Source organism: Alligator sinensis, unplaced genomic scaffold (genome assembly GCF_000455745.1).
Source record: "Alligator sinensis unplaced genomic scaffold, ASM45574v1 scaffold1317_1, whole genome shotgun sequence".
NCBI lineage: Eukaryota > Metazoa > Chordata > Crocodylia > Alligatoridae > Alligator > Alligator sinensis.
The window spans coordinates 358,192-381,632 of record NW_005842766.1 but is presented as its reverse complement, the minus strand read 5'-3'; the positions used below and the strand labels follow the sequence as shown (position 1 = coordinate 381,632).

Sequence of the window (23,441 nt, the reverse complement as noted above, 5' to 3'; positions counted from 1 at the left end):
ACAGCAGGGAAGATCATTAAACAGCACCCTTGTGTGCTCCAGTGTGCTGCTGTGAATGTGCTTCGGGCACAGGCTTGATCAGAGTGGTTCCTGCTACTGCCAGCCTCCACCAGAAAATGCATCTTGCGTGTGGCCCAAAATAAGATTTGAGTCGCACATCCTGGTTTACACAGACACACCAAAGGGTGCAGGGGTATGTGGAGCAGGGTGAGCAGGTAGAAGCTATGTGCTCCTTATCAGTCACCCCACACATTTGCAATCAGGAGCGCTCTCCTGAAGGTTGCAGTGGTGCCTTTGACAGCACTAGGCTGATGGCAGCTGGAAAGGTGGTTTGATTGTAACCAGGCAGGTGAAGGCAAGGAGAAAATCTGGTTCTAAAAAACATATTGGTTGGGCAGGACCAGCTGTGACAGCTGCTCCCCACCAGCCAGGAATCCTTCTTGCCTTCCTAGGCTGATTGCCTGCCCCAACACCCTTGTCTGCCTCATCCAGTTGCTGCATCTTGTCTTTAAAACTGTGAGCCTTTTGAGGCAGAGGCAGTTACTTATGTTAGTAATGTGGCTCACACAGCAGAGCTCAGCCTGGTTGCGATCACTGGATCTTACTGCCACATAGCCTTTGGGTCGTGTTCTTGCCAAAGCTGGCTCAGTCTTTGCTCCTTCCCTCCCTCTGAGGTGCTCTCTTTACTTGCACACCCTGGCTCCCTTCCAGGCAGGAGCTCCCACACCAAGGTTCTCCCCAAATAAAACAGCAGTGATGTTGGAATCAATGGCTGCAACACTTACATCACATGTCCCAGCTCATTCTGTAGCTCTCTCAGATAGTCCTGCTTCTCGGCAATGTACTGGTTCCAGACCTTCACAACAAAGGGCTCAGTGTTCCCCTCTGCATCCTTCAAGAGACCAGAGCCCATTAGTACTGGACTATGGCTCTCACGCACTGCTCTACTCCAAGCCCCAGATGGACGTAGGCAGCCACACTGCCATGGGTATATGGAAGGCCTTGGAAAGGGAGATACTTAATGCACTGGTAGTGCATCCTTTCTGCCAGCAGGACCTGTTCAGTTAGCTCTCCAGCTGGCAGAGCCAACCACTCAGAGTAAAGTTAACAGAAGTTCTTGGCATGTCTGTGCATTGGCAGAAAGACCAAGGCTCCAACAGAATCAAGCACTTAGTTCGCACAGCTATGTTGAGCAGAAGCTCTCTAAGTACTGCTCAGGTACTAATGAATAAAACCTCTTTATGCTCCAGGGCAGCAGACAGCAGCATCCCTGCTACCCAGAAGACAGAAACTAGGGTGAGACTCTGACAGAGTCAGAAGCAGAACTCTGGATCTCAGGCTGTCCTTGTCCTTGGGAATGTCAGCTGCTTCAGAACTACTTCATTTCAAGCAAGCTCTGAGCCCAAGCAAATACTCAGGACAAATAGGCATCTAAGTTAGTTTACAGCTCAAACCAGCAGCTTTTGGTAAAAAAAATTTCCCTTCACCCATTTGTTTCTCAAATGTACATCCACGTGTACCATGTGCTTGCAAACAAGAGGGCCACTGGTATATACAGCTGTTAACATCCATGTTTTCTGGTGCCTTTATTTAAAACTGAGGAATGACTGTGCCAGCAGCAGCAGCTTTGGCTTCTGCTACCTTATGGCAGATTACCAGCAAAAACCTGCTTCTAAACCTGCTTTTGCTTTGTTCTGATGAACACGGGCCTGGGAGGCATTTGTCAAAATTAATATAAACATTTAAACCTTAGAAACACATACCATGTGTGCTCCTCCCTGGGTTTGTTGGAGGGGCTCACAACAGTTATCACATTGCTCCCAAAGGGGTTGGAATACAGATTCTGTAGTTGGCTTCCATCCCCCATGATCTTAGCTAGTCACCATATTCCAGGAGGTGTAAACAAACCCCAAACAACTTTACACAGGGTGCGTTTACAGGTGCACTTTAATGTGCAGTAGACTATTTTACTGCGCATTACAGCATCACATAAAAATTGTGACATTAGTGCATTGTCACTAAAAAAGCATGCAAATGTGCTACTGTGCATTAGCACAGCCTAATGTGCATGAATACAGTACATCACATTGGAGGTGCTAAATTTAATGCGCATTAGAAAAGGTGCATTGGCACATATAGACACATCCACAGTCAGCAGAATCCTTTCCTCCTTGACTCAATGCTTGTGAGGTCCTCACTAGTTCTCAAGGCACCAGTAAGTCCCTCAGGGAAGACAAGGCCTACACTTATAATGAGAAAAGCCAAGATGGAAAAAGCCTCAAGGCCTTCTTTTCCCATCACAGTTCGGAATGGACCCAAGCCTCTGCAGGCTGCCTTTAGGACATGCCTACTCCAGTGGTGACCCCAGTTACATTAATCCAAAGCAAAATGCTTGCATTCAACCATTCTTCCTTCACTGGTGAAACCTCAAACAGAATGAAAATTTTCAGCTCACCTCATTGAATAAGGCTGTGTAGAATATGAGGTCCTCAGTGCTCTCTGCCTTGCACTTGCTGGCTTCTATTAGTTCTTGGACGTGCTCATTACTTTTCAGTGGGAAAGCTGCCCTCAGTGCCAGACTGTATCAGGAGAGACAGGATCATCGCCAGTTAGTTGTCTGTTGCTATAGACATGTACACAGAGCACTCATCCCCTCCAATGCCCCATGGCCATCTGTGGTAGCACCCACACTTGCCACTATTCCTGGTGGCAGATTTTCAAGAGCTTGGCATTTGTGATCAGGGCCTGATTTTCATTCAGGCACCAAAATAATGTCTGAATTTTCAGCAAGAACTCAGTGCATTGGAGTTATATTGGATGCTGATATCTTGCAATTCTGGCTTCAGCTGTGAATGCTGATGGTCTGACAGTGCTCCAGTAAAACCAATAGCTTTGTAACAATGTGTGTAACACTGCACACATTTCCTCCTGAAGGGCTAAGTCTATTCCACTTAGATGGCTATGGGACATCTCTAAGGGATTCTCTTGTCATCTGGCAGTTACCACTTGCTACAGCATGGTTGCTTGACTGGAAAAAATACCCTGTCGCAGAGCACTGAGGTGCTTCTCCTAAGAAGGGAGAAAACTGCTAGGGAAGGAGCCCTAGCAGTGAGGGACAAGCCCAGCTGCTGGTTGCCAGGGCAACCAGAGGAGGTCAGCTGACCAGAAGGGGCAGGGCCTGTCTCCCTTATAAAGTCCAGGGGCTGAGGCCAGTCTAGCACTTTTCTGCCAGTGGCCAAAGGGGAAGGAGCTCTCTCAGAGAAGAGAGGGGAAGCCTGACTGAAGGAGCAGCGTCTGACACGGCTGAGGGATGGAGTATTCCCCGGTAGGCTGGAATGTTGTTGTAGCCGGGCGGCTTCAGTTTGTGTTATAGCCGAGGGGCTTGCGTTTTGTTTGCTGTTTGTCACTGGTGGTTTGGGTGAGGCTACTAGGGGTTGGAGGAGGCCTCATAGGGGACCCACAGCAGTGTGGGGACCCCAGTGCCGGCGAGGGCGCAGCAGTTGGGGTGCACTGACCCCAGCCCCAGAAAGGGGGGGCAGTTGAGAAGCCCCAGAGAGGGGACGTTGAGGAGAAGCCCCAGTGTGGGTGTGGTGAGCCCCAGGAGAGGGGGGCAGCACGTTGAGAAGCCCCAGGAGAGCGGGGCATAGAGTGAGACTGGGCCGTGGAGAGCCCTAGCGCCAGAGAGAGCGCAGATCAAAAGAGGCAAGGCCTGGAGTGGACAAGGGGGCCAGATTATAAACGAGGCCCTGACCTAGCAACGTCAATTCCAGCTGTGAGGCTTGGGGTGTGGTAAAGGGGTGGTTGGAGCCACGCATAGCCCATAAGGCTAGGGTTCCCCTGAAGCACTCGTTGCAAAGCGGGACCCATGAGGGTCCAGGAAACCACGGGGTCCAAGTGTCTAGCAAGACGTGACCAAGAGGACATAAAAGGCAGCCTCCCGAGTATATTTTGTCATCAAAGACATGGTGGGCGAGAGTCGGGTGCCCATTGGGTCAACTTGGCACGGTAAAGGGGGCCTTAGGGAGATCACGGCCATCCTACTGGACCCCGCGCGTGACATACCCCTACAGCAAAAGTGCTTTGCAACCACAATCAGGGCCAGGTTTTCAAAAAGCTGAGACTCAGTTAGGTATCCGATTAAGTGTCCAGACTTTTACACCCCTCAGTACAATGGAAACAAGGAGGTGTGCTGAATGCTTCTGAAAGTCTGCTGCTAACTGTAGGCATGGGCACCTGGAAGTGTGATCTGGAGTTTTTCAAAAATCCTATCCCTCATGGAGACTCATACTGTCACTACCAGGATACTGCATGGTGTTCAGGCTAGGGTAAGCTTGATTCTTATACAGAGGTGTGTACATAAAGGTAAAAGCTAGGTTCTGCCCTCAGAGTGGTATTTGTACACAACTGTCTGTGGGAAGAAGTTGGCTCTAGAAGGAGAAATGAAAATTGCTCCTAGTGATCTGTGTCCTTTGTCAGCACAGTGCATATGCCAGAGACTTAGGCCATGATTGGAACAGTATAAAAGTACAGCAGGGCTCAAACAGAAGTAGTCTACCCAGCCCACTGGTCTCTCACTTGAACTGTTTACTGGTAACAGCTCCGCTGTTTGAGCTGTCTATTGCAGTCAACTCCTTTAGCAAGTTGGATAGCATCTGGTTCAGGCCATGGTACACACCTTCATCCACCTGTGGGAAAGCAAGGGTTGGGACTCAATACAAACACTAGCTTCCACCTCTGGACTATCTTCAGGATGCAGAATCAAGGACAAGGCAGTAAAGGGAAGGTGGACCATGACTTCTGCTGGTACCACATAGAGACAGCCTTCCTCTATAACACCTTCAATCTCGGCATTTTCAAGTGACTTAACTATTTGTAAGAATGCTGTGTCGTGCCTCACCAGGATGTTGTTAAAATAATTGGTTGCAGAACACCCCCCTGTTCCAAAGTGGTTCACTTCCCATAACATGCAGGTCCAACAATGTGCAACCCATGCTGGGGTGGGCAATGGTAACAGATAACCAGCACGCAGTACAGCACAATGCGGGCATGCTGGCGAAGGGCACTGCAGCAAACCTTCACTCTAATGAAAGCAGGCTGGAGCTCTACTTTTAAGACCTCATGTGAGAGGCCCACGTGAAGTGAATATACATAACTCAGCTTCCTGGCCAGGGACGATGGAGGCCTTTGCTGGACCTGATGGTGCCTGGTAACCATGTCTGACCTCCATTTTTGATCAGGGCACATATAACTTCCAACATGCTGGTTCTCTATAGTATCAGAAGCAGCTGCAGGTACAGGATAACAGTGCAACAGTGTGAAATGCCTAAGAGCCCTGAGAAGTAAAGCCTAAGGCATCCTGAAAGGTAGTAATACTTCTTGCACCTATGGAGTTGAGAGGCAGCAAAGGAGCTGGGCCCCTGAGCTCCAAGCAACACTAGTAGGGAGTTATGGCTTGTAGGGGAAGGGTCCAGGTGTCTGGAATTTCCAGGATGACCCACCAAAGTGAACGGAGTTGTAACAATATAACTAAGTCAAATATGGAGTCTGACTGCCAAGATAGGAGAGAGATGATGGAATCGGGGCACCTAAGAGAAGAGAGGCTAGCAGTAACAGCTTGGTTGTGTGTGTCACACTAACATAGGACATGGTTGCTCTCTGGCACCTCCTGTTACTGATATTTACTTCTCCCCCATCCCTAGTCTGATCCCCAAAGTACTGAGTGTCCTCAGCCCCACCACTTTCCATGAGATATGAGGGTGCTCAGCTCCTCACAGGACTGGTCTCCCATTGACCTCTATCTCACATTCAAGGGAGCTAAAGTCTTTCATGCAGGTGCCAGAGCTGCTCACCTTTCCAGTCAGGATGTCATAGGACAAACTCATGACATGATTTGATCGATACAGCTTAATACTTTCATAGATGCTGTAAGCCATCTCGAAGGCAGAGGCATCTCCATACCTCTTCTGGAGGTAGCTAAGGAAGAACTCAGGAAGGCTAGACTGCCACCCTGTCTGGAGGGAAAAAAAAAAAGTGAAAGCTCCAGAAACCAATGTGAGGCCGTTGGGGCTTGATCTCTTCAGAAATGCAGAAGAACCAAACCACCTTCCCTCTCCTGTGCTCATCTGCATATAGGCAGAGCACCATAACTCCAGCATTTTCCTGGGTCTGGAAAGTATCTGTCACTCCTCACGTCTCAACAAAATAGAGCTTCACAGCCACTTTCCATATGGGGCTGAGCCCTAAATCTCCCATTACTCCTTCCCCACTCTTACTCTGGTAGGGCTCTCCATGTCCCTGTTGAAGCATGTTTTCTCCCCACTCTACCTCCCAAATTCTGCCAGCACATCTGGGCACTGATCTGCTGGTCAGAGACGGGGCGGATAGGATTTCCTTCAGAATCCACCTGTGTCACACCAAAAGGTGAGCACAAACCTATACAACACAGCCAGTCCCTGCTGGACAAGCAAGGCGAACTGAGCCAGGTCTTTGTGTAATAGCAGAGCACCTTGCCAGGGTCACTCTAAAAATGTCTGATCTGTACTACTGACTGCAGTTAAGCTTGTTGCTTTCCCACAGTCCACAAACCTGTACTTGGGTGTGTTTTATGCCTATTAAGCCTGGGAGAATGGCTGGCACAACAGCAGGGCAGCAGGACACTGCATAATCATCCTGGTGTCCTTGTTTTTTAGGTGCCATCACTCCCCACATCAGTGCCAAACAGTCCCCAGCAGTGGCCCTGGGCCTTGGGGCTGGAGGACAGACTCCTACAACCTCCTCTACTGATGTGTTCAGGAAGAGACACTAATGGACTTCCCAGATGGCAGGATTGTCACAGGAACTATGAGAATAGCATCATGTGGTCGTTAGTGGCGGGATAAGGGGGAAAAGAGAACCTGCTGGTGTGCTGAGATTCTCTCTTTCCACAGGTCCTTCAAGATGTTCACTACATTCTTTTTGTTGAGCTTCCTGTTCTTGACCTGGCCTTCATACCTCAGGTACACAGGAACCTTGTCACCCTTGCCCTAAATAACACAAAAGAGATAGACACAGCATGAATTCGTATCAAATGGAGCCAGCAAAGAACCCATGTTCACAGAATACAAGAGCTAGGGCTCATTTGTGAGTAACTTTCTGAGGTATAAGCCATCTGAATTCTCTCATCCCGATAATTGCTGTGGTTTCACCTCTAATGGGAGTATTTAAGTATTTAAGTTTGTGTTATGCAAGTGGCCTATTTCCCTTGAAGAAGGACTTTACAGAACTGCTGCTTCAGCCATGGAAGCAGCTTTGGAATTTCAAAAAGGAACGGTCTTCCTTACTTGGCTAGCAGTCAGATGTGTATTACCAACTAATCATGGGAGAAAAGTGCTGCCTGTTTGCCACAAGCAGCTTGTCTGTACCAGCCCAGGGAAGAAGTCCTTCTCTCTCAGAACTGCTGCTCCCATTTCCTCCAGAAGCAGGTCCACCAGCTGGTTACTGGTCTTCCCCTCTGCCAGAAATCTCCACCGGTCCACGCCACCAGGAACAACGCCTGCAGGAATAGAAACAAACATCTCACCAGCATGCCACAAGTTGAGCATAAAGTTGAACATGAACATACACCAGAACCCAGATCATTCGCATCCAGGTGTTCCACAGTCTGTGGGGCAGAGCTGTACTGCTACCCAGCACATCCACAGGTGGCAGACAGTGGAATGACCTTCAGGGAAGGTTAGCTGTGAAATAAGCAGGGGTAACTCTGATGAATAAGCAGTTGCAGACTAAGCAGAGGCAGCACCACCAAGATGTGGTGAGGGCAGGAGGTGGAAACATGTATCCTTTGATGGTGCTGTGACATGCAAGTACAGGTCATCACTATAGTAAGCATGCCTAGCCCCAACCTTAGGTCTACAATTCCTCAATGGTTGAGCAGGTGGAAGAAGATGTTAAAATCTCAATGGCTGCAAAGGCAGATGAAAGCTACAGTGGAACAAGACCCTCAGGTGTCTTGGTCTCCTTGCCACTGGATCAAGGTCCCTGTAACAGGGCAATCTTGGGCCCTGTTATGGTCCAGAGAGCTTCACCAGACCCAGACATGCTGGGGGACCTAGCAGGAGGTGAAGCACCAGCAGAGGGAGCTGAGATGATGACATCTGGGGAGGACATGGCAGCCTCCGTGGCCAACATGTGGAAGAGCCAGGTCATGGGACGCCAAAGCCAGCTCCTATTGGCCAGTAGGAGCCCAGCCATAAGATAAGGTGGTGCCAACCCTAGAGACACTTCCCTGAAAGGTATCAGTTGACTGATTAAACTGCTGGCAAAGTGATTAAGGAAGACACTGATGGACTTTATAACAGGCCATCCCGGGGGGGGGATGGATAGAGTAAAGACTAATTCATGAGTCTAAATAGTAAGACACACCATCATTTTTGGGACGTGGAACATCAGGACCCTCATGGACAACCCTAATAGTGAACACCCAGAGCACCACACTGCAATCATGGCCTGAGAACTCAAGTGACACAACATTGATGTAGCTGCGCTGAGCAAGACCCAGTGAGCAGGAGATGGATAGCTCAAAGAACATAGAGGTGGCTATACCTTCTTTTGGAAGGGCAAACAGGAAGGAGAAGGTCAACTTCACGGAGTTGGTTTTGCCATTAAGGAAGAACTCATAAACCAGCTCAGTGAGTTCCCTATTGGAGCTAATGAGTGCCTCATGACTCTCCATCTTAAATTGGTGAGAGCCAATATGCTTCCATCAACAGCGTGTATGCCCCAACTCTTGATGCCACTGATGAAACCAAGGAGGGATTCTACACCAACCTTAACCAAGTCCTTTCTGACATTTTGGAGGAAGACAGACTTATTCTCAGTGATTTCAGTGCCAGAGTCAGAAGGGACCTTTGGAATGGAACTATTGGCAAAGAAGTAGTAAAGGTCAACTCCAGTGTCCTCCTTCTCTTGACCAAATGCATAGAACATGGACTCATCATCACCAACAAGCTGTTCCACCAGAAAAACAGTCAAGACATCGTGGCAATACTCAGGATCTAAGCATTGGCACCTGATTAACTATGTCATCGTCTGTTCCCAGGATCACAAAGATGTCCACATCATCCAAGTTATGTTAGGAGCTGATGATTGTTGGACTGGTCACTGACTCATTTGCTTAGTTATGTCACTCAAACTGGCTCCCAAATGATGGCTGCAGCAGAAGCAATGCTGATGGAAGATCAACATTGAAGGACTCAAGAACCCAAGCAAATGAGACTTCTTTCATCGGTGCCTCAATGAAAAACTGATGAATTCTAATCAACAACAATGGGAGAATGTCAGCAGTGTGTGGGGTGTCCTCAAGGCCACCATCATCAGTGCCTGTAAAGAGGCACTTGGATTCTCTGCTGGGAAATATCAAGACTGGTTTGATGAGAATGACTGGGAGATCCAAGAGTTGATCAATCACAAGTACAAGGCCTTTTGTGCTTGGCAAAATGACACCATCTACAAGCAAAAGAAATTGAATCTCCAACAAGCCAAGGCAGAAGCTCAAAGGAGGACCTGCAATATGAAGAACAGATGGTGGGAAAACAAGGCTAAGGAGATTCAACATCTTGCTGACAGCCATGATACGTGCAATTTCTTCAGTGCCACCAAAGCCATCTACAGTCCAAGTACTCAGGGACCAACCCCTTTGAGACCTAAGGATGGAGAAGACCTGATCAAAAAAACAGGTATTGATGGCTCCTTCCAACAGGAGCCATCAATACCTGTTGGAAGGAGCATTTTGAAGACCTCCTCAATCTAGACTCTGTTGTTGATGAGAATGTTCTCAAGTCCATCCACAAGACCCAGTCAGAGACAATCTTGGAATCCTTCCAACCTTGATGAGGTGAGAAAAGCCATCAAACAAATGAAGAATGACAAGGCATCTGAAGTGGATGGAATCCCCATGCAAATCTTCCAGTCGGGGGAGAGGAATTTGCATCACAGCTTCATGCCCTCATCTTAAGGAACCAGAATAATGAGGAAATCCCAGACAACCTCAGGGATGCCATAATTGTGACAATCTTCAAGAAAGGAGACAAGTCTAACTGTGGAAACTATAGAGGGATTGTCTTGCTGTCCACCACAGGAAAGATCATTGTGAGAACCCTCAAGAACTGTCTCCTTCCACTTGCTGCAGAGCTCCTCCTGGAATCTCAGTGTGGGTTTAGGGTATCAAGAGGCACAACTGACATGATATTCACAGCTTGCCAGCTGCAGAAGAAATGCTGGTAACAACATGAGCCTCTTTACATTGACTTCTTTGACCTCATGAAAGCTTTCAACTCTATCAGCCAAGAAATGTTGTGGAAGATTCTTCTGAAGTATGGATGGCCACCGAAATTAGTCACCATTCTTTACCTGCTCCATGACAGTATGTAAGTGGTGGTTCTCAGTAATGGATTTATCACAGATCCCTTTGAGGTTAAAATGGGAGTTTAATCAAGGCAGCATCATCGTTCCAACACTTCTCAGTATTCCTTGTGATGATGCTACAATTGACCACCAACAGCTTTCAGCCGGAGCAGAACTAAACTACCAGATGGATGGTAAGCTGTTTAACTTCAGCTGACTCGGAGCCAAAATCAAGACCACCCCAACCTCAATCATTGCGCTCCAAGTATGCTAATGATGCTGTAGTGCAGGGGTAGGAAATTATTTGGGCCCAAGGGCCACATAGGGAGTTGTGATGAGTTGCTGCAGGCTGGGTTAGCAACCTCCCTCCTCCTCCAAGCAACAATTCACCAAAAATCCCTATGGAGCTTTAGGCAGGTGGGGAGCAGTGTTCGGGAGGAGGACAGGTGTGATCTGCTCATGCCCTGCCAAGTGCATGCAGCTTTCAATGGGGCTGTTCCTGGTGCAGCTACAGCTGGCCAGGTGGTGTTCTGCTCTCCTTGCCTCCAGTGGTGGCTCCTCCTCCCACTCCTGCCCCTACTGCACTGCTCTGGGTCAGTGGGATGGGGAGAAGTTTCAGCTGGACAGCACCCACTGGAGGCAAAGGGAGCAGAGCAGCACCAGGAACAGCCATGCTGGAAGCTGTATGTGCTAGTTGGGGCCCGGACCAGCAGATACGACCAGGAGTCTGGTGCAGGCTGCCTTGGCAGGAGTGTGTGAGGTATGACCCCATGTGGAGCGCTGCAGGGGCAGCCACAAGCCAGATCCAGTCCATTGGTGGGCTGTATGCAGCCCGTGAGCTGTATTTTGCCCACGCCTGCTATAGTGTGTGCTCACTTGGAAGCAGACCTTCAGGGAATCCTCAATGTCTTTACTGTAGCATGCAAGAAAATGGGACTGATGTTTCACATTTGGAAGACTAAGGTCCTCCACCAACAAGCTCCTAATGAACAGTCCCCAGGTCCAGTAATCCATTCCATGGTGAGACTCTGGAGGATGATGAGTATTTTTCATACCTTGAAAGCCATCTCTTGCAGAAGTCTGACATCGACAAAAAAATCCAACACTGCCTCAAATGTACAAGTACAGCCTTTGGACACCTGAAGAAATGGGTATTTGAAGATCGCAATATCAGATCTAAAACCAAGCTCATGGTTTATCAAGTAGTCGTGATCCCCATGTTGTTGTATGGAGATGAGACATGGACAATGTATAGGAGACATCTAAAGTTGTTGGAGAAGTACCATCAATGCTGCCTGCAGAAGGTCCTCTGAATCCAGTGGAAAGAGAGATGCACCAATGTTAGCATCCTCCTGCAAGCAAACACCATGAGTATCGAGGTGATGATCATCCAACATCAACTTCGCTGGGCCAGCCATGTCATTTGGATGTCCAACTCCAGACTCCCAAAGCAAGTTCTATTCTCCTAGCTCAGCCAAGGCATATACTCAAGAGGAGGACAGAGAAAGTGCTTCAGAGACATCCTCAAGGCCAACTTTAAAAAATGTAACATTGATGTCAGCTCACGGGAGACTATCACTCAGGACCACCCCAAATGGAGGAAGAGTCTGCTGCAAGGATGTGCTATGTAGGCTAGCACTATGGAAGAAAGAGACTTGGGGGTCATCATTGACCACAAGATGAACATGAGCCTGCAATGCGATGCGGCGGCTAGTAAAGCGACCAAAACACTGGCTTGCATCCATAGATGCTTCTCAAGCAAATCCCGGGATGTCATTCTCCCCCTGTACTTGGCCTTAGTGAGGCTGCAGCTGGAGTACTGTGTCCAGTTTTGGGCTCCACAATTCAAAAAGGATGTGGAGAAGCTTGAGAGAGTCCAGAGAAGAGCCACGCGCATGATCAGAGGTCAGGGGAGCAGACCCTACGATGACAGGCTGAGAGCCCTGGGGCTCTTTAGCCTGAAAAAGCACAGGCTCAGGGGTGATCTGATGGCCACCTCCAAGTTTATCAGGGGTGACCACCAGCATCTGGGGGAACGTTTGTTCACCAGAGCGCCCCAAGGGATGACGAGGTCGAATGGTCACAAACTACTTCAAGATCATTTCAGGCTGGACATAAGGAAGAATTTCTTTACTGTCCGAGCCCCCAAGGTCTGGAACAGCCTGCCACCGGAGGTGGTTCAAGCGCCTTCCTTGAACACCTTCAAGATGAAACTGGATGCTTATCTTGCTGGGATCCTATGACCCCAGCTGACTTCCTGCCCTTTGGGCGGGGGGCTGGACTCGATGATCTTCCGAGGTCCCTTCCAGCCCTGATGTCTATGAAATCTATGAAAGGATCTCAGTATTTTGAAACTTCACAACAACAGGAGATGGAAAAGTGGGAGCAGAAGACAGCGTGTCACAGACAAGACCAAGAATTCAGTGCCATCCACCCGACATGGAAATGTGTCCGAGCTGCAGGAGAGTCTGTTGATCCCAGATAGGCCTTATCAGCCATCTTTGAACCCACAGATAAGACTATCATCCTTGACTGTGGGAGATTGCCAAAGAAGATTCACAACCTACTCAATTTACAATGGGTTGCTGAACTAAGGATGAGCTCACTAGCAGTCCCACACAGCTGATGTGAAAAGTAGTGCCCTTTTGAAATAAAAGCCACAGAAAACATCTAGGGCACCTCAATGGCCTGCTGCAGATGTCTGCTGTGGCTCTGTGCACTTCCAGATGCCTCACAAACCTTCATCTGGAGAGGGGATAAGGAACCTAACTTTATGAAGTATCCAGGTTCTACTCTATGAGCCCCCTGTGGGTGCCTAGACCCTGCAGTAAAATGTACAAGATAAATGACAACCGAGACCCTCCACTTCTAAGTCCGCCTCTTCACTCAAAGTCTGGAAGGAAAAATGGGGTGCCCAGAGGTTAACAAATCCAGCATCTCACAACACATTGAGATGGGACTCCTCAGAAAGCTTTGTACCTGCACACTTTGCCCAGTCAGGCCGGGGTGTTGAGCTGCGCAGAACTTGCTGGAGTTCATTGTAGAACCGGTTTCGCTCTTCTACAGTCTCTCCATGGACTTCCAGCAGAGTGTCATACTCCTTCTGCAGCTGATCAAAGTCCTTCTGCAGGGTCTCTGTCTAAACCATAATGGCAAGCAGAACAGAGAAAAACCTCAGCTCTCTCTTATTTAGTCACTTTGTTTTTCTCTGGACTAAAGTTTATCCTGCAAAGAGCAGCTCAGGTGAGCTATGAATAGTCTGCAGCCCTCTAAAGAAGGGGTCCATTGCTACTCCTCTTCAGAAAGGAGAGGCAGGACAAAGAGGCAGTGTGGCCTGTGTTCAGTCCTCCATGTGGCCACCTGAGACAAGCAGAAAATTGTATGCTGGGGTCTGTAATCTCTCAGGCTAGGGACAGACATTACACACAAACTGGTTTAAACCTGTAACAGAGCAGATGTTCTGTGCCCATAAACCACTTTGAAAGTGGCTGAAACTGGTTTGAGATAAACCTGGTTGAATGTAGTATCAGACTTAACTGATTTGGGACAAACCAATTTATGCAATGACTGTCCCAGACCCCTTGCTGGTTTAAGATAAATCAGATTCCCCCAGTATCCCGGCATGCTCTCTGGCCTGGGTAGGGCTCTCTGCTCCACAGCAGGGCTGGCCCTGCCCCTCTGCTCCCTGGCTGCAGCTCCGGCACAGACTGCAGGCTGCTTCCCCCTTCACCACTCCTGGGTGAACAGGAATTCCCCCCTCCCCTTCTGCCTTGATGAGAGCTGTCTATGTATTAGCTAACAGACCACATGCTGGCTGCGGTCTGTGCTGAGTCAACAGGTAGACTCAACAGGCAGAATCAACAGGTAGCTGGTAAGGTCCCTCTCTTGTTTTCTTAATGAGGTGATAAACACTGAGTCAGGGGTGATTAAACATTGTTATTGATTCCCTGCTGGTCTAAACAAAGCATCCTGCTGGGGCCTGGCCATGCTGCCCCTCATCTCAGTACTGTAGAAGGAAAGGGAGGGCTGCTCTAGTGCCCCGCACACACCACCCTTCCTCCCCCACCCCACTGGCTTCTAGCCCGAGCCACTGAAGGCATGCGCCTACATGTCTGGGATGTCTTTGCAGCTATAAAGTGATTTAACCTAGCCAGGTTAGACTAACCTGTAAAGATTGAATCAATTCAGGCTCAGGCTTTTTGAATGTCTGTTCCTAGCCTCAAGGGTTTGCGCTGATTCTAAAAGGCAGAATTGTTCATTTTTAAAGATGAACTGCAATAAATTAGGATGTTTTTTACCTACTTTATTTTTATTCTATTGACTGTTTCTAGGAAAAAAATGTTGTTTGATGCCCACTTTTTCCTTTTTAAGTAAAGAACACAGAACAAATATAGAGAATTCCCACTCTAAATATCCCATTTTGTTGCCAGACTTTTCAAAGGACTGGTGCATTTTTGGGATGATGGTATTACAAGAGACAAAACCCCAAAGCCTTGGCAGGGAGGGAAAAAAGTTTTGTTTTAAACTTAATATTTGCTGCCATCTGTAACTCAGACCCCTGATAGCCTCTCAGAGGGTGTGTCTACCATATTAATACACTTGAATAAACACCAGTGCTTCTCACACCAGAGTTTACATGTTCATCTTAGTTCTTTGTTTCACTCAGAGAAGAAGAGGTTCATTTTCAGAGAATCCTCCATTCTCTCCTTTGTGTCCAGCACCTAGGACCCAATGCACAACCCAAAATGACACACTGAAGGAACCAGTGGGACTGCACTTATGTCTCTTTGGTTGTTTGTTCTCATCCCACCCCCACAGCTAAAGTATCTGAACACCTTCTAGTTGTGCACTAAGTGCTGTGACTCCTGTCTGTTTTATGTGGTTTGTTCTCCCCCTCCCTTGGGGGTGGACTGCGTGACCTCTGGAACACTAAGGGCTTGGGAGCAAAGCCAAGATTAAGTCTTGGACTTCGCTGGTTGTCACCCATCATTCCTGTACTGTCCTGTAGGACAGACACCATTGCTCCTGCATGGGTGTGCTCCCACCCAGGTGCTTAAAATGTGCTCAAGAAAGAAGAGACAAGTATAGCAAAGGCTACATTAGTCATTGCCACCATACAGGAAAATATCTCTAATCAGATTTCTAACATATTAACAGCTTGGTGACCCTTGAGCTGCAGCAGGCTAGAGACTGTCTGCTAGCAATGGGACAGACAGCTGCATAGCCAGGCAGGCACAGAAAATTGCCAGATGAGTGATCATTTCAGTTACATACAAACACAAGAGAGGAAAGTATTACTTGGGTCACTGCAGCTAAGCTGTAACAGGATCCCCTTCCCCATTACTGAAGACAGGGGAAGTAGAAAGCTGTGAGCAGGCCCCAAGGCACTACAAAGATTGCTGGGAATAAAGAAAGACGGGACCAGTCACTCTGGCCCAGGTGCGCAGGAGGCAATCAGGCTTCAGAGCTCAGAGGCTGCAAGGTGGGGTTAATGTGCATAATGGCATAGAGGTTAGTCAGATGACCATAGAGGGTGGGTCTGGGGTCTTGTTTCCCTAGGGGGACCTCAGTCTGATCCTTGCCAGCCATGGGAAGGAGCTCACCACAGCAAGACTGGCAGACACTGGCCTGTAGTTCAGGGATTTGAGTTGCATATTTGTGTCTATTATTGTACCACCTGAAGATCAGGTTGTGTCTATGGGGATGGGAGGAGGCCACTGAGCAGCTGGAGCCTAGATACTGAAAAAGGGTGGGCCTGGAGCCCAGCAGGCCTCAAAGGGAGAGAACCTGAGCCCATGGACCTGATAGAGAGGGCCCAGGGCTCCACTAAGATAGGGTTGGAGGATCAGAACAGACTAGTGGCCCAATAATAAGTGGTGTGGAGCAGGCACCTAACTTCAGCTTTCTCTGAAGGCAGCCTCCAAGTGTGTGTGTGTGTTAAAAATGTAAAAAATAAAACTAAGATCAGGCACTGGCAGGCAAATTGGGAGGTTGGTGCTAGAGCTGAAATAGGAGTGCAGCCCAGTGTGATCACTAAGGGGTGCTGTGGACAAGCCTGGAGGCCTAAAAGCCTCTGCAACAGCCCCTGCAATCACAGGCAACCATGGAATACATTAAACAACACGGGGTTAGTGAGCTATACTGTGACATGCAGTTGCCTGCTTCATCCATTCATTCAGTATTGTGGAGAGCTCTGTGGAAGTCTTTTTGACTCAGTGGGTGCATCTACATGTGAAACTAGTCAGACACCATAAACTCTGGCACAGTTCATGCCAGAGTTTATTGCTCCCAGGTGCAGTGTTTACACTTGTGACCAAGACCACAGCACATTTAGCCCAGGTGGCACAGCCCTGGCTGGCAGGGGGCCCCAGGGGATCAGCCTGCCAACTCGGGGCTGCTCCGACCCAGCTCAACATGCTGCGAGGGGCTGGCTGGGGCATGAGGGTGCTACAGTGCAGGTTAACAGGCAGGCAGCCCCTGTATTAGAGCACCTTCATGCCCCAGCCAGCCTTGTCACCACCAATGTTAGTGCATTGTGGTGCAGTAAATAGCTGTCATAGGATAGTATTTGTCTCGGGCAGTACTAACCTATGACAGAGCTAATTAGTTTACTCTGGCCTAATAGCTTTGCAGGAAGATGCTTTACTGCAGAGCTAATTAGGCAATTCTGCACTAAGTGTCTCCTACAGCTGCCCCCAGTAAGTAGCTGAAAGAGAGCAAGGAGGTACTGTAGTTTGAACACAGGGTTACACTGTGCAACCTTTATCCTAGAAAAAAAAACACACAAGTTTGTACAGTACCCTACTTGACCTTGGCCAAAAGGCAATCAAAGCCAGCAGTGGGTGAATCCTCTCAGGTTCTGCTCTATATTTGTTCTATGGCAAGCACATTTACCTAAGAGCAAAGGGCTATCGGGGACCTCCTGGATCATCGAGTCCAGCTCCCTGCTATCACAGTTGTGTAACCCTTCCAGAAACATATCTAACATCATTTTAAAAGTGATTGGGGTTCTGCCACCCTCTAATCCCACTGGAGGCTTTTACAGAATCAGACAGTTCTATCAGACCTTCTTCTTCTAACTTCCAGTCAAATCCCCATAGCCAATTTGTGGAGATGAATTACATGCATTAAAATACTGATACGTTTAAGATACAAACTATCAACAGGGCTAACAGGTGGAAGCTTCTTTGTTACCAATTCTCTTAATTTATGCACACCTAAGTATTGTCAGAGACACTATCAAGTCCCAGATGCACTGTGGGATCAACTGGAATTGGAGAGATTACCCTCTAACTTTGTTTTGTTTCTGCCTCAGCCTGAACACTGGGAGTTGGTATTTGCACAGTATGGTTTGAAAACTAGGGCATATCCTCATGATTACCTGTTGACACAAGTCAGAATATTTTTTCTCCTGTGATTCAAAATCTCTCCGAGGTACAACATCTCCATAGTCTGCTTTCATGGTGTTCAGCTCCACCTGGGCTTTTGTGAGGTCCCGCCGAGCTATCTTTAATGCCAGCGTTAACTTCACTATGTCTTCACTCTTTACATCTTTAAAAAACAATTGGTAACACTGTCAGGCAAAAGGTCAGAAGTGCAAACTTGCACTTGCAACTTTTGGAGGGCGGTATTCCCCATCAGTCTCTTAGAGTATCATTAACATGGTCAGACGCTCTGAATGGCTGAGCTCCCCACCTCCACAACTTCAAGACAGTGCAGCCTTTCCAGCTCTCATAATTTCTTTGGGAGTCACAATTGCAGTCACACAATTTTCACTGTAGCCAGTGTTACAAGCTAGTGTATCCCTGCTTGGTTGACTGTCCCACTTACCTGTCTTTTTGGGAAGAGCAACCAACCAGGGCAGCTGCAGGAAAGGGCCAGAGCCCTCCCCCTCCTCTTCAGAAGATAGGAGGTTTTGTGCAGGGAGGAGAGAAAAGAGGAACCCCTACTGTATGCACAGAAAGGGATTGGGAGGACAGAGCAAAAAGAGCTTGGCAGGTTGAGATGGCTTCCTTCCCCCCCACCGTGCTAAGAACAACAGGTCTTTCTGCTCTCTCCTCCCTCCCCACTCTGGATCTCTACACCTGGCTTGGGGAGGAGGAGAGGCAGGTAAAGAGCCCTAAGAGCTGCAGGAGAAGCAGGAGTAAGGTGGGGAGAGGGCAGAACATGTTCAATTGCTGGACTGGGGGAGGAACAGCTGGAGGAGTGGGGACAAAACATTAACAAAGAAGGTGGTTTGTGTGGGGTGAAGTGATGAGCTCTGCACACTCAGGCAGCCACAAGAGCTCCCGGGGCAGAGCTGGCACCACCAGCATCACCTTGCTCAATGCCTTCCAGAGAGCTGGCAGCAAGATTGTCACATGAATGGTGGGGGTGGGGGATGGGCAGGAGGAGTCCTCCTGTCCAAAGCCAGACCAGAACCAAGGTATCAGGTTGTTTGGTTTTGGTTTTTTAGGGTTTTTTTTTTTTTTTTTTTTTTAAGTTTCATGATTTGGGGGCTCTGACTGATGACTTCTGAACTGCTGGGGTTAGCCCTGTTGCAGGTCTGGGCATTAATTCCCTTCTGTAGTATCATGCAACTCATAAGATTGATCTAACATCTCTCCCTGTTCCCATTTCAAGAGCGCCTCTATTCAGTTCTTTCTCCTCAGCCCTTGTCCATGTGATGTGTTCTGCTGGTTACGGAGTAATGATCTCGAAAGGCTGATCTCTTATGAGGAATCAGAACTCCTGCCTCATTGTACAAGGGCTGTACAAGCATATATGATGATCTGACCCAAAGGATCTTATACCACAATAACAAAGATTGCACAGGGGTTGGGATTAGGAGGGTTACATACTGACATACACAGCACCTAAGTCATACAATTCTTCAACTGAGCATTATAAATAAATGAATGGAGGTTGGCATTTATTTCCTCTTTATATTTTTAAAACTGTGTGCATGTATATATCTAACAATATCCTTCCCCTTGATATTGTATATCACCTGTCACCTTCAATTTTAAGTGCACATCTTTCTGTGCAGGAAGTATCTATGTATTTACTTGCCTAGTGCTCAAGTCCTCACTGGCACCCCTGCCTGTTGTTGTAATGCCAAGATTTAATAAATTATAGTTCCAGGCAGGCAAGGAGCCTTTATTGTGTTTAGAGTATGATCCTTTGAAGGCCTATACCTCTACCCTCTTTCTCTCCCATATTCCAAGCCATAGGTTGGATCTTAGATTAGTGACAGGGGACAAATCAGGAACAAGGATGTCTGAAAATTCAAATCCCCTTAGAGGGAGCTCATGGGGACACTATGGCTGCTGGTGTCCAATATCTAGCAGATCAGCAGGTGTAGTAATGCAGGAGCCATTTTACTCAGTGTCGCCATTGCTGGCAGGCAATGTTGCTGTCACAAACTCCAATCAGTTTTGTAAATGCAAGTGCTAAAGACCCTTGAACTCCAGGTTGGTCCATTCTGAGGGTTCAATCCCGCAGGCTGCCAAGTGCCTGACTCGGCTACCTGCTACTGAGTCAAGAGACATTAAGGACACTCAGCACTTTGAAGGGTCTGGCCCCAGTTCACCTATTGCACAAAGAGGAGGAGTGCTCTGTGTTTGGGTCTTACAGGGGTTCCTTCTGTACCTTGTGTTTGGTGGAGTGTCATCTCCAACTGTTGACTGCGCATTTCGTTCAGGTCTGCTAGAAGCAACTTGCGGGCATCACACTCATTACGGTAGTGCAGATACTCCTCAGCCACATTCTTCTGCAGCTTATTCACCTGAAGGAGACAGAAGGCTGCACTGATCTCAGAAACCAAGGACCTCCCAGGACCAGCGTGGCAGCATGATTGGTATAAATATTTTCTCAGAACTCGCAGGTGACAACCTAAATAACTCATTCATGGCTTTGTCACTGCTGGTCTAATGCCCTCTGTCACAGTTGCAATTAAGTGCAGTGGCAAAAGGGACACATATACATAGCTCAGAAGTTCTGATAGTACAGCACAACTAAACACATGATATATAGGGAATATAATATTTGTTAGGAATGATGGGGACCTAGAATCATTGTCAGACTGAGTTCTCCATCATACCACCACATTTTCAAGTAAATGGAGACGTTTCCAATGCCTTCAGTTGGAGCAGGGCCAAGTTGTATGTCTCTATACAGCATAGATGGTCTGGCAAATGACTGGCTGATCATAGGCCCAGTTTACCTGAGCCTGAAGGGAAGCCTTCTCTTCTTTCATTTTATCAATGAGCTTTAATAGATACAGTTTCTCTTTCATCAATGTCTTTATTTTAGCATTTTCCTCTTTCTTGAGTGCTGAAATCTTCTGAGTGCATTTATCTGACACAGTTGCAAACATAGATTTCAGGGGCTCCAGGGCACGGATTTTCTCTCTCTGGACATCTAAAGACAGTAAAACACGGGCTTTCATCAGTAAGCACCAAAACCACCTTTTTCTCAGCAGCATTATGGAATTGGGAAAATAGTCAATCAAAGAATTATTCTCTAAGATGAATTCTAGACAGCAGGCTTTTGACTCCATCTGCTATGGTGAGTGGCTGAGGTATGGATTTCTTTGGAATTTGATCTTTGGGACTGTATTCTGTTTTAATTACTGGGTACACATACAAACTCCATGTGGACAGCAACTGCTATTTATATGGGGCACCAGGCTAAATGCAAGAACTGCTCTGGCTTTTTTGTTCACTCTGAATTTTCATAAGAGGCAGCCAGCCCCATTATGGTCTGCATTATCTCACAGGGTGACCAGCTATCACCATTTCAGAACTGTAGACCTAGAGTCAGCTGGTAGCTGACCCTCCTGTTGCAAAGTGGCAGTCTTCATAACACCCCCTCCACCCTCTTTTCCTAGTGGAGGTATCTACATCTGGAAACATGCCCCTGAAACATTCCTGATAGTCCTACTGATCAAAAGCTCCCTTCCCTTTCAGGTACACTTCTCCTTCTCCTCAGATCTTCCCTTTGGTTTCTCTATAAGATTGTCCCTCATGACACAAGACACCTCACCACCCTGCTCTCTGGATCATTAGGTGGAGCACATAAGTGCTCTTCTTGTTTCCTCTTCTATAATTTGGATGCTTCACCCTGAACAGAATCTCACCTTTGGCTGAAATATATTTAAGTAAAACCCATCATGGTGAGGATAATGATTACACCTGACTTGGTTTCCAACATCCCAGCTACAAATATAGAAGTAGGTGCCAGAGCATTTATTTGATTTTCCTTTCTCTCCTAGGGAGGCCTACCTCTGTGAACAGATGTAACATTGCCAAGAGGAAAAGAACTTGCTCAGTGACACAGAGTGCAGTGAGCTCTAGAGAATGCCAAGCAAGGGTTCTTCCTTGGTAACTACCACAGCTACCAAGTACCCACTCCTCTCTTGAGAATGAGAGAGACGGTCTTAATACCCTGACTTGCTCTTTTTCTCCTCCCAAACAATAATTTGTTCTTGGTATTGATGCACAAACACTATAGGACAGCAGTAGGGAACCTTTTCCAGCTGTGGGCCTACCTTGGGTCTGATGCAGGTAGGTAGGCAGGTGCTAGGACTGCCCCCTCCTCCCCAAGCTGGCACTTCTCCCTCACAGGGAGAGCATCCATGTCTGAAATCCCTCACTGGCAAATGCCACCAAAATCCCATGTCTGCAGGCTGGATCCAATGGATCTGCAGGCTGTATAAGGCCCATAGGCTGCCAACCCCTGCGACAGGAAGTTACACATTTTATAACTTGAAATACATGGAATGGCAAATGAGTAGGAGACACATTTTTCATTGCACTTGACTAGACAGCTTCCCCCAGTGGTAGCAAGGGGGAGAATACTAGTGTAGACCAGCCACCCAGGGTTTTGCTACTCTGTGATTTACTCTGCTCATTGGCAGGCTAGGGAATGTTCTGTTAACGGCTAACCCCTCCATTTCTCCTCCGGCAAGTCTATACTACCATTCTCACAATCACTGCTATAAGCAGAGCTGTGCCATTGTTACTGTAGAAGAACATATAGTATATCCCAAGTCTACCCATCATCAGATCCAGCTATATTAACACAAATACAGGCAGTCCTCGGACTTAAGACACGATTGGTTCCTGAAAACCGCGTCTTCAGTCAAAATGTTGTAACGCAGAACCAATTTTCTCATAAGAAACAATGTTATAAATGGGGGATTGGTTCCTGAAGCAAGGCCCAATATCCTATTTTCACCAGAAATACCCCAGAATCTTGTACTCGACCAATTATAGATGAGTAATATCTACATTAATGTATTCATATTGTAAATAGCAATCAAATTGATGGAAGGACTTCTTTGAGGTGACTGCTGGACTTTTTGAAAGGCTCTTGGTTGGACTTTTTGAAGGGTTCTTGGCTGGAGTCTTCTCAGGAGTCTCGGCTGCAGGTTTTTCATATATTTCATAGACATTAGGGCTGGAAGGGACCTCGGAAGATCATCAAGTCCAGCCCCCTGCCTGAAGGGCAGGAAGTCAGCTGGGGTCATAGCAAGATAAGCATCCAATTTACTCTTGAAAGTGTTCAATGTAGGTGCTTGAACCACCTCCGATGGCAGGCTATTCCAGACCTTAGGGGCTCGGACAGTAATGAAATTCTTCTTTATGTCCAGCCTGAAATGGTCTTGCAGTAGCTTATAACCGTTCGACCTTGTCATCCCTTGGGGCGCTCTGGTGAGCAAACGTTCCCCCAGATACTGATGGTCACCCCGATAAACTTATAGGTGGCCATCAGATCACCCCTGAGCCTGCGCTTTTCCAGGCTAAAGAGCCTCATAGATCTCAGCCTGTTGTCGTAAGGTCTGTTTTCCTGACCTCTGATCATGCGCGTGGCTCTTCTCTGGACTCTCTCAAGCTTCTCCACAACCTTTTTGAATTGTGGGGCCCAAAACTGGACACGGTACTCCAGCTGCGGCCTCACCAAGGCTGAGTACAAGGGGAGAATGACATCCTGGGATCTGCTTGAGAAGCACCTATGGATGCAAGCCAGGGTTCTGGTAGCTTTACTAGCCGCAGCATTGCCTTGCCGGGTCATGGTTA

At 47.7% G+C, this 23,441-nt stretch overlaps 1 protein-coding gene across 3 annotated transcripts in view; it reads right to left on the bottom strand.

Annotated features, from left to right (window-relative positions):
* Window positions 1-23,441, bottom strand: part of TSNAXIP1 (translin associated factor X interacting protein 1) — a 107,156-nt gene that overhangs the window by 37,990 nt on the left and 45,725 nt on the right. For all 3 annotated transcript variants that reach the window (XM_014525229.2, XM_025216793.1, XM_025216794.1), the window contains exons 7-16: window positions 20,585-20,781; window positions 20,011-20,146; window positions 17,762-17,931; window positions 13,360-13,519; window positions 7,401-7,531; window positions 6,894-7,022; window positions 5,850-6,011; window positions 4,576-4,685; window positions 2,456-2,579; window positions 786-892 (exon numbers count right to left, since the gene is read on the bottom strand). In XM_014525229.2, the coding sequence (XP_014380715.2) occupies window positions 786-892; window positions 2,456-2,579; window positions 4,576-4,685; window positions 5,850-6,011; window positions 6,894-7,022; window positions 7,401-7,531; window positions 13,360-13,519; window positions 17,762-17,931; window positions 20,011-20,146; window positions 20,585-20,781 (1,426 nt within the window). The remainder of the gene's footprint in view (window positions 1-785; window positions 893-2,455; window positions 2,580-4,575; window positions 4,686-5,849; window positions 6,012-6,893; window positions 7,023-7,400; window positions 7,532-13,359; window positions 13,520-17,761; window positions 17,932-20,010; window positions 20,147-20,584; window positions 20,782-23,441) is intronic.